Raw genomic sequence first — 11,071 nt, 5'->3', positions numbered from 1 at the left:
TGTGTTTCACAATTCACATTTTCACAACTTCTTATTACCTCTATCTTCATAATACACACTCTCTAAAACATTTAATAAATAATAATAAAGAAAGAAATGACAAAACAGTGACATTTGTCATAGTGGGTGTAGAGGTTTGTGGTTCAGTGTTCAGCTCTCCGTCTCTCTCTCTCTCTCTCACACACACACACACACACTAAAGGGGAAGTGGGGACGGACGCCAGACTGCAGAAATCATCAACTTTACACTTTTTATTTTCCACAAGACCTGTAAAGTCCTCAAATAAACAAATTTTATTTATTGTTTAGTGTTTACTGAAAACTAAATGGATAATTCTCTTTTTTATTACACGCATAAATATCACACATAATAAAAAAATCAAAAATCAAGATTTTTTTATTTATTTGTTTTTGTAAACATGATCATGGTGTTTTTATTTATAAGTACAAACTAAAATGACATCATCATGTTACCTGCACGTGATGTAACGTCTACCTGAGGGGGCACAAACATCTAAATCCAGTCCAGTGTTGAACTTCCTACAAAACACTCAAAAGAATAATTACTGATAATCTGTAGATTGTAACAAATACAACACAATTACAGACTTTAAACATTATGTTATACACACTGACACATGCTGATTCACATTAAAACATATAATAAATGATTACTAACTCGTCTGTTTGCTCAGTGCATTACTGACACGTCCTGAGTTATAAATGTAAAGTCTCTGTTTATTGTTGATTTAATAAAGAAATCTCACATGGTGTAAATGAAGTTTACAGGAAAAGCTGAAAGTCGGTTATTTTTTCCTTTAATCTCTGTGGTGTGATTTATTTGGGTCAGAGCTCCTGTAGATTTCTTTTATTTCGACGTCTTCATGACACAACAACAGTTTAGTTCAGGAAATACAGTCACAAGGTTAAAAACGGAGACATTTCAACATAAAGGCCTGTAACACTCACAGTCAGAACTGTTCTCTGTTTTAGTCACGTGAAAAACATCACAATGGAATTATGTAAAGCATTTATATCACAGATTATTTAAATAAAGATAAAGATCATAACCAGTGGATTTGAAATGTAAATGATTTCTCACCAGCAGAGTTTTTAAAGGTGCAGCTGATGGCTGGATCTGAGTCACAGAAGCCTCTGAACACTAACCTCTTAAAATTAATATCTACAGAAGCCCCATGTTCAATTATCTTGTCCTCAGTAACTTTGCTCTCAGTGAGGGAAAATCTCCATCCATCCCCTGAACTGCACTGCTGTATAATACAGGCTGGTTTTACTGTCTAGTTTTAAAGAACTGCAGAAAGAGTTTATTGGTTTATCTGGTTTATTCTGGTCAGGATGGAGGTGGATCCCAGGAACACTGGACATGAATCAGGAATCCACTCTGGATGGGTCACCAGGACTCCACACACATTCACACACTCATTCACACCAAGAACCAGTTAATCTCAGCCACTGCACTCACTATCTAAGTTAAATGTATTTCAGATCTGTTAGTGTTGAGCCTTTTGAGGGAAGTCGAGAATGATGTATTAATCATAATACTGGAGTGTGTGTGTCCATATCACAAGTCTAAAACTGATGAATAGAGACTAAATGACTTTAGGATGAGAATATTAGCTGTTCAGATTGTTACTGTTCCATGGTGATGGCTGGAACAGTGTTGTTTATGGACAGTAACACTGTTACTCGGGGCTGCTGTGTTTATAAGGAAATGTTTAGGATGTTGTAGATGGAATAATGTTCCACTCTGACAGTGACGTCTGAATTAACTCGTCCTCTCTTTAGGATTTGTTGGAGCTGGTATCATGTGATCAGGTGATATTTACAGAGTGACTGATGATGGTGTTTTTAATCCTCTTCTATAAGATCCTCCTCCTCTTCTATACACCTCCATATCTCCATTTATATATTCATTTTTATTTAATGCATTTTATATTATAATTCACACAAATTTACTGCATGGCTATTTGACTAGAAATTATATTAATGTCCTGTGTATTTCCCCCTTTACACCCCCCATATACTATAATTAACAACAAATACTGAATGACTATTTAATAAAAAACCAAAGGGTGCACTGACTTTTGCACAGACTGTTCTGTACTAAATAGTGTGGAGTGTTAGTGTTCCCACTAAACCCATGTGAGAGACATTTTATAAATGAATCCTGCCGTCCCCAGAGCTGAAGGGAAGCGTCACTGAGCATGTAGAGACTGAACACGCTGAGACAGGAGGGTTTCTACAGGAGGCTTCAGTTCTCTAAGCTAACAGTGTGAGGAAGGCTGTGTACTGCAGCTCCATACAGCATGGACTTTAACTGCTTTGTGCTCTGAATTCCTCACTCACACTGATGTTCGGGACAAAGGGGAAACGTCTGGCTGAGAAACGCTGACTATGGATTAGGAAATGATGAAGATTTTACCAGGAAACAGGATTCTCTGGACTTTTCTTCTCCTGCTGTGCTGTAAGTTTACACCTTTCCTTCACAACAGAAGAAACTGGAAGTGTAAATATAAAGAGTTTATAAATGAGAAACTCAGGTTTAATACTTGGTGTGTTGGATGTAGTGAGTTTTGCTCAGTGTTGAGCTGAACAGTGATACAGCAGTTTAGAGCTGTGTGTTAATGAGTCCTCTAAAGATCACGCTACACACACTCTATTCCTCCATAAACACACACACACACACACACACACACACACATACACTTCTTTTGTTTCCTTTGTATTAGACTCTCTCAGAAATAAACACTAAACTCTACTTTTCCTCTCACTGTTTCCTCTCTACAGAACATCACTTATTCCTGTAGTTTATATCTCTTCTCTTGTTCTGTGAGTGAGTTTTACCCTGAACATGACTTCAACATCACAGGAAGCTTCAGGAAACACTCTAGATCCTTCATTTTAGAGGCACACAGTATAGGCACAGAAGGTTTATTGGAAAACACTGTGCTGTAAATTTTAAATACAGTACGTAACAATTTTCCCAGTGGTGTTTAATACACTCACTGTCACTTTATTAGGAACTCCTTTATATCTGCAGATAAGAAGAACAGAACATAAAATATAGAATATAGAAAAAAATATTTAAAAAAAACCTAGCTGTACAAAATATACACAGTAATGACTGTTTGGTGCTTGAGGGGTTTTGCAAATGGACTTGATACAATACTATTATTGCGAGAACTATTCCAGACCAGCTGATCTCCATGTCCTAAAATAATAACTGACTGTTGGTGTTATATAATTACCATTACAATAACGTGTTATTTTATAGTTTGAAATCCCCAGTATTGTTGCAGGATGTAGAAAATAAATCACTAAACTAAAACAAAGACATTTGCAAGTGATCCCAAACCTTTGAGCATTGATGAAGAACTTTGTTTCAGGTTCACATCAGATAGGAGGAAGAGTCTGACCTCTGTGACTTTGAGAATGGCATGATTGTAGGTTCTAGATGGGCTGGTTTGAATATTTCATCTTCTGCTGGGATTTTCACACAAAAATGCTTTTAATGTTTGTAAAGAATGTAATAAACAACAAATAACATTAATCAGGGCTGTAACACCTAGTTGATGACAGAGAGGAGAATGACCAAAGGAAGTCTATAGCAACTTAAATAGCACTTTATTATCAGTCTCCAGTGAATAATTAGTGCTTATGGTACCAACATCTGTACCCTGAACAAAGCAAGAGAGATCACACCGTTTCTTCATTTTGATGTTAAATGTAAACATTCAATGAAACTCCTGACCTGTACAGTATCTGTATGACTTTGGCTTTGTGCATACGGTTACTGAGTAGATGTACAGGTGTTCCCAAACAATAATATTTTTTGGGAACACCTTTTAATAAAAAGGACAGTGTATATTGTTAGCTTTAGTGTAACATCTGCCAATGCATGCAATGCTAAGCATTTCACTACATTTCATACTGTGTAAGACTGTGTATGTGACAAATAAAATTTGAATTTGAATGCACTATTATAATATAATGAAAATGTAAAACACTACAATACACTATTATCTTCTGGTTATATCAGAGTCATGGGTGGCTTTGTGCACAGAGGCATTGTCATGCTAGAGCAGGTTTGGCTCTTAGTGAAGGGAAACTGCAAAGCTACTGCACACAGAGACATTCTACACAATTGTGTCTTCAAGACTTTGTGATAACAGTTTGGGGAAGATCCAGACATGGGTGTGGAGTTTAGGGGTACACATACTTTTGGGCATTTAGTGTGTCATACTTTGGAAGTTTAAATAAGCATTGAGAGAACATCTGTATATCTGTATAGTTTCTATGTGATGATGTTTGTTGGTGAAATAATGAATCTGAATCTGTGGTGCAGGTTTACTGTGTGCAGCTGGAGACGAGACAGTCACACTGCAGGAAGTGGAAGGAACCACTATAACTCTCCATACTGGGATAACTGGGATTCAAAGTGATGCTCATATTGTCTGGTTTTATGGACCTGAAAAAGCAGAGGAGAAGATATTAAACAGTCAGGTGATTAAAGGAGAAACTGTTACAGAAATCAGTGAGAGATTTAAAGGGCGACTGCAGCTGGACAGAATCAGTGGAGCTTTAACCATCAGGAACATCAGCAGGAATCATTCTGGAGTTTATTTATTACAAGTCATCACTGGACGTCTCTCATCTAGGACTTTCAGTGTCAGTGTTTATGGTGAGTAAAAGTGTGAGTGAAATTTGTTCCAGTGTCTCTATTTAACTTTAATCAATAAGGTATTATTGGAGGTTTATTATTAAATTTTAAACCACAGTGCTGTAAACACCTGAATGTGTGTTTGGTCAGAAGGTGTTGATTAATTCTCTATAACAGCAGCTCTGACAGTAGTGTAACTACACATCACAGGTTTATATTAATGCACTCCTGGTGTTGTGTCACACTGAGAGGAATTCATTACAGAACATCTGTTTATGTCTGTTTTGTGGATGTTAAATATATAATAACTATATTAATTTATAGGATATTAAATATATAATAACTATAAATATATAAATATTTGAATGACTTTTTATATTTATTGCTGTGGTGTAAGAGGAATAAACATGAAGATGTTCTAACAGTAACTCTGTTATTTTTAACTATTTCGTGGATTCATCTGTCTTCTAAAGCTGTTGTTTCTAATCTGTTTTATTTTATATTTGTTTCTGTATTTTAGCTCCAGTTTCAACTCCAATAATAAGAAGTCAACAAAAGCAAAAACGAAGTGTTCCCCCCACAGAGGTGTGTTTCCCCCTGTGCACTGTGGAGAATGGAGAAGATGTGACGTTATCCTGGTACAGAGGGACTGAGAGACTCAATATCACCAATAACACAGATCTCAGTGTTAACCTCAGTCTCACACTGCAAATACACAACCAGGACATTAACACTAACACTTACACCTGTGTGTCTGCAAACCCTGTCAGCAATAAAACAACTTCTCTCAGCATCACACAGCTCTGTGATCATCACCCAGGTACGGCAGAGTCTTTAACACACACAGTGGAGTATTAGTTCAGTGCAGTGTCATAGTACAGGGTTCATTAATATTATATATGAGAATCTCGGAGGGGTTTCAGTGTGTGTTTTATGTAAAGCTGGACAATATGAGATTATACTCATATCATTATAATTTATAACAGAATATTATTTTCTGAAATATTATGATGTATTTAAACAACAATAAAAAAAACTTTCAGAATTGTGTACTGATTCTGTGAAAGTATAAAATGTTAAACTTTAATCATGACTTTGTAGGACTTAATAATTTCAATAGACATTGTGTGTATCATGAAATACTAAAAAGTTCTACATTTTATTACATTTATAAATGTTTTGTTATTTTCAGATAAAGAAAGAGAACGTTTCTGCTTCCTGTCGTGATATCTGTTGGAGGTCTCATCCTGATATTAATAATATTATCACCTCTGTTTATTCAGAGAATAAAAGAAAAGCAACAAGGCAAGAATGAGATCTCTTCTATGTTTTGTAAACTCTTTATGTCTTTTCATATTTAGTTAAACTAATCAGATTTTTTATCTTTAGTTTCTGATAAATCTGAGGATCTGACTTACTCTGATTTGAAGAGAGTTAAAGCGGTAAGTGTTTAAATAAAACTTGTGTAAATGATCACGATGTGAAATGCATTAGAGGTTTTGGTGTAAAACTCACATTTGTTCCACAGGAGTGATAAAGTCTCACCCTGATTCAGATACTGAAATATACTGTTGTGTCTTACAGGAAGAAAACTGGAGTGTGACGTGTGTTGAAGAGAACGGCTCAGTGGTGTACTCAGGGGTGAAGAGATCCTAATAACTCCACACATCACTGGATCATTTTAACTCTATTGATATTATAAACATTATACTTTTTATTTCCTACATAATTGGTCCTAAATATTCACTGTATGTTTAACCGTAAACCATTTCCATTAGTGTTTAAAATGTGGTTCTGTATAATAACTATTAGTTTTATAGGAAATAGATTTCAGACTTGATCTCGTGTCTGAACTTGTCCTCCTGCTGGTTAAACTCGTGTTTGTCTCGTCACGTCACAACTGTGTGTACAAACAGATTAATGTGTGTGATCTGAGCCGTGCTGAGAAACCCTGTAGGGGTTAGGGCGTGTCCTCAGGACTCAGTGTTTAATATCAGTTTAATATTTGCATCTGATCATTATATAATCCTAAATATCATTTTTAATTTTTAGATAAAAACCAAGTAATAAAAACAGCAGGCGCATCAACAACGCTTTAGAGTTTTTACTGGAACATCAGTTTTATTTAGTGAATCAGCAGCTTCAGGTTTCATCTGTGTCTCAGTGTTCACGCGTCTCACATTACAGCCGTATTGTTCAGATCAGATACAGAGCGAGCTGTTGGAGAAGTGTGTGTGTGTGTGTGTGTGTGTGTGACTGTTTGTCTCTGTCCTCACATTTATATTTTAGTTGATGTTTTTTATTTCTTTATTTATAATCAGATCCAGTAATCTGAGCTCAGGATTGAATTAGGCATCAAAACTTCCTGCTGTATTTTACCTTTAAAACTAAACTCCAGCCTGTTAAAGCTCCTGACTGAGAGAGAGACAGATCTTATTTAAACTCTTATTTACTGTTGCTGTTCATTTGTTTATTAAATTAACACGTGTACTGCAGTTCCTGAAAATCCTGATAGTCTGCTCTTCTTCCTGGAACACGGCTTGTTCTGGCTTAGTGTCGCTCCAACAAACAGAACTACAGCAGAGAGAAACTTCAGAGAGATTGTATTATATGTAAAAAGTGCAGTGTTTTAATAAAAATGTAAATGTGTAAATTCTCTTTTGTTAATTTTACTTCATGGTTTATTAAAACGCTGAGCTCCAGTTTGTGGATTAATAATCAAATGACACTTTCAGTGAGTGTAACACTAAACCAGTCAGGCTGTAAAGTTCTTCTTAATAAAATAACCTTAATTACATTATTGTGTATTTCACACACAGCAGGTCTGATCCACTCATTAGTTGGTTTCTTATTCATGTCCTCACATCTGTCTTTTTTATGAGTCTTTGAACTAAACAATTATGTCTATAACACAACACTTCGTATACAGTACAGTGCAAAATCAACATTATTTATTTTTATACACACAGTCTTAGCCATGCAGAAGCACAGAGTCGTACCTGTGTAGAAACTTCCAGAAGGTGAACAAGCTCTCTTTTAGAAGCCTGAGTGTAAAACCAGGAAGATGTTTCACCATCAGACAGGAAGTGTCCTGGACATTTTAATGGACCTGTTTCAGTTCCAGACATTATGAATGTAAAGATGGACTTACAGGTTAAAAACTTTATATAATGAGTGTTAAAGCTCTGAGTTCAGAACAGATGAGGAAACTCAGAGTCCTGCTGATATTTCCATAAGTTTGCTTAGTGGATCATGTGAGGGATAAAACTGGCATTCAGTATAAAACAATGGCTCATTCACTTCTCCTTTCTCACATTTAACACATTCATAATGGAGGGAGTTTTATATCACTTCATGATTCATCTTTAAAATTAAAAATGTTTTAGTTTTAGAAAATGTTACAGTAAACAGAGTGTAAACAGGTACAGTACAGTAGGTACAGAACATCACTACATTCTCTACAAGTTACAGGTACACAAGCACTGATTTATGTGTTTATAACTTTTCTGTAGACATTACATGCAACTATAAACTGATGAAGTTTAAGACACGGTGGATTAAAACACTAAAGATTGTAGAAAAATAATCAACCTCGCTTGCCTCTCCACTCTTTGCTACACACTTTGGGTTATATTCTTGGGGTATACTGTATGTCTGCCTAATGTTGTTCTATAATCTGGGGCGTGTTTACTGTGACATTCCAATACCAGGTGTGTATAAAAAAATATAGTGTGTTCACAATAAGAGAAATTATATGGAGGAAAAATAATCTCATATGTTGATCACTTAATCAAAAACCTAATAAATTTCACATTATCAATAAAACTTTACTAAGTCAGTGAATAGTTGTTAAACATTAATATTTATTTAAGTAAATTGCTGTTTAAATTGTTTAAAAAGTTTAAATACAGAATTTTTTTTTACCATACACAGTTCCCAAATGATGTCACAGATACAGGCTATTTCAGACTTTATCATTGGCTATCAACATATTGCCTTTTTAGAAACTGAGACAAATCATAAAGCCATTTGTTCGTCAAACTATTTTTATATGTACAGTATCGTGCAAAGGTCCTACGCACATGCAAGTAAATGCTGTAGAGCAAGGATGCATTTAAAATAAATAAATAAATAAAGTAAATAAAACCTAAAGCCCAGTAATTAATGACACAATGTCAGTATTTGGCATGACAATTTAGTATTTGTCAGGACCCTTTAGTGTCAGTTTTATAAGATAATTATCTACTAGGTTTCAAGGATAATCATCCTGATCCTCCATCCATCATGCTGAAGTTCTTCTGAGGACTTTGTTTGTTGCACTTGATTCTGTTCTGCATGCAAACTTCAGCAGCTTTAATTTAGTTTTTTTTCTAAAATATGGTCGCTTATATTGTATAATGTGCTGCTTTCTTTTTTTGGCATATGAATATACTGTATTTTTGTAACTTTAAGTTTTCTGGTGGAATACTGTAACAAAGTCTTAAAATGAAAAGAAAATTTGTAAGAAAGTTTGTACATATATATATATATATAGTGCCTAATACCTAGCACAGTAATGTATTTTACAAACCTAGCCTTACTGATAGAGCTTGCTAGCTAGCATGGTTAGATGTATATGTAGCTAAGGCACAGCAAAAGGCATTAATACAGCTGCTCAATTTTAGCAACCTGGATCAACTGCAACCATATGGCTTAAATTCCATCAACGTAGTTTCATGTTCTGAGCTTGTGTGCAATTATTATCTGCCTACTATCTATGGTCATTTTGCACCAAATACACATCCATCAATAATATAATAATATCAATAATTTTATCAGAACGTAAGGCTATAATGAAACTGATTACTTTTAAGTAATTTTGTAATGTAATTACTTTAAAAAGTAACGTCCCTAACACTGATAATAATAAATAATAATAGGAGTGCACCTATAAATACCTACTTGTACCAGTGTACATGTGCCACATTTTGTGTGCCACATTTTAATTTAATTTTATATACAATAATTATTGTACACAACAAATTAACCACCTACTGTACAGTATATAACAAGCGTAATTGCTTAACAAGCTTATCTGATTTTCCAATATTTAAAGAAACCAGAACAGTTTCTCAGTTGTTCTATGACAAGGTCTGTGACTTTACCTCTTTATTTCATTTACATGTTAGCAGATAAAAGGCATAGAGTTCATTTTTGGAATCTAAAGAGCTGTGACTTCCACTGAGGCGAGTAGTCATTACATCATGTGCTTTGGTTTACGGAACTCTTAAATTAGCAGAAAAGCAGAGATATGCATTTTTTTAAATGTTTTTATTTTCTTCGAAACCAGTTTATTTCAAGAACGCTGACTTAATGCTGACACCTCTCGTAAACTGTCATTCAGGTGTAGTGACAACTTCATAATAAAGATGGCACCTCTAACAAGGTCATGAAACTTGTGGCTGTGGAAAATATGTACATGTAAGCCCAGTATTATGCTTCCACTCCAAAAAGGCTTATACATCTGATCACTTTAATAACCAGATTTCCTAACTAACATTCTTTTGTTTTTGTTTGCCTATGCTAACTTTGAACCATCAGAACCCACAGACTTCACAGAAAAAGGCCAGGATTACGCATCAGACAGGCATGTGGGGTTGTACCAGATTAGAAAAATGGAAATAATATAAAGAAAAAAAAATGTTGTGTTTATTTCACATTAATAATAATGAGTCTTAAAAGAATTTCTAAGCAATGCAAAAGGCTGAGTCATAGCCATTTATTTGTACAGTGACACACAGTGTCCACAAGAGGGAAGCAGATTGTTTAATCACGTTTCCCTGTGTAAGCATTCTTGAAGGAATTTGAACACATGCAAAATGGCGGCAAGAATGCGACACACTATCTAGATATACTAGTATAACTATGAGTATGCAGATTACAACTAAATAAGTGGATTCGTCTAAAGATTTAAATTCAATTGATTTTCCCTTCCCAAATTGCATTTTTTCCTCTCTGGTACAATAGTTCATTTAGTCATAGTTCAATAGTACATTTGTCATATTTTTTAATGGAGCAGTTAAATGTTTATTGTAATAAACATTTGCACTAACCTTTACAAAACTAGCTTTTCAGTGATTTCAATATCTGCCTTGATGATGAAGTATTTTCTCAGAAATTTCATATAAAGTAGAACCTTGGATTACGAGCATAATTTATTCCGGAAGTGGGCTAAAACCAAAGCAAATTTTCCCATAAGAAATAAGCAAACTCAAATTATTCGTTCCACGGCCCCAAAAATAGATACATATAAAATGGGGGTGATGTAAAAGCGAGTGTGTGTGTAAAGGGGCACAATGTCAAATTAAGTGCGCGCACACACATAACGACAGAGTGGATTTTTAACCTTTC

The 11,071-nt window shown here is 34.8% G+C and overlaps 1 protein-coding gene across 1 annotated transcript; it reads left to right on the top strand.

The window, feature by feature from the left end:
* Window positions 1-4,356: 4,356 nt before the first annotated feature.
* Window positions 4,357-6,014, top strand: LOC128508451 (signaling lymphocytic activation molecule-like; the record flags this gene model as incomplete). The annotated part of the gene is made up of 3 exons (XM_053479795.1): window positions 4,357-4,702; window positions 5,196-5,501; window positions 5,874-6,014. Coding segments are annotated over 3 exons (687 nt in total), but the record flags the coding sequence as incomplete, so codon positions are not given.
* Window positions 6,015-11,071: the final 5,057 nt, after the last annotated feature.

The sequence above is a fragment of the Clarias gariepinus genome, chromosome 20, assembly GCF_024256425.1.
Source record: "Clarias gariepinus isolate MV-2021 ecotype Netherlands chromosome 20, CGAR_prim_01v2, whole genome shotgun sequence".
In the NCBI taxonomy this organism is placed as follows: Eukaryota; Metazoa; Chordata; class Actinopteri; order Siluriformes; family Clariidae; genus Clarias; species Clarias gariepinus.
The sequence above is the reverse complement of the archived record's forward strand: the minus strand, read 5'-3'. Positions and strand labels throughout refer to the sequence as shown.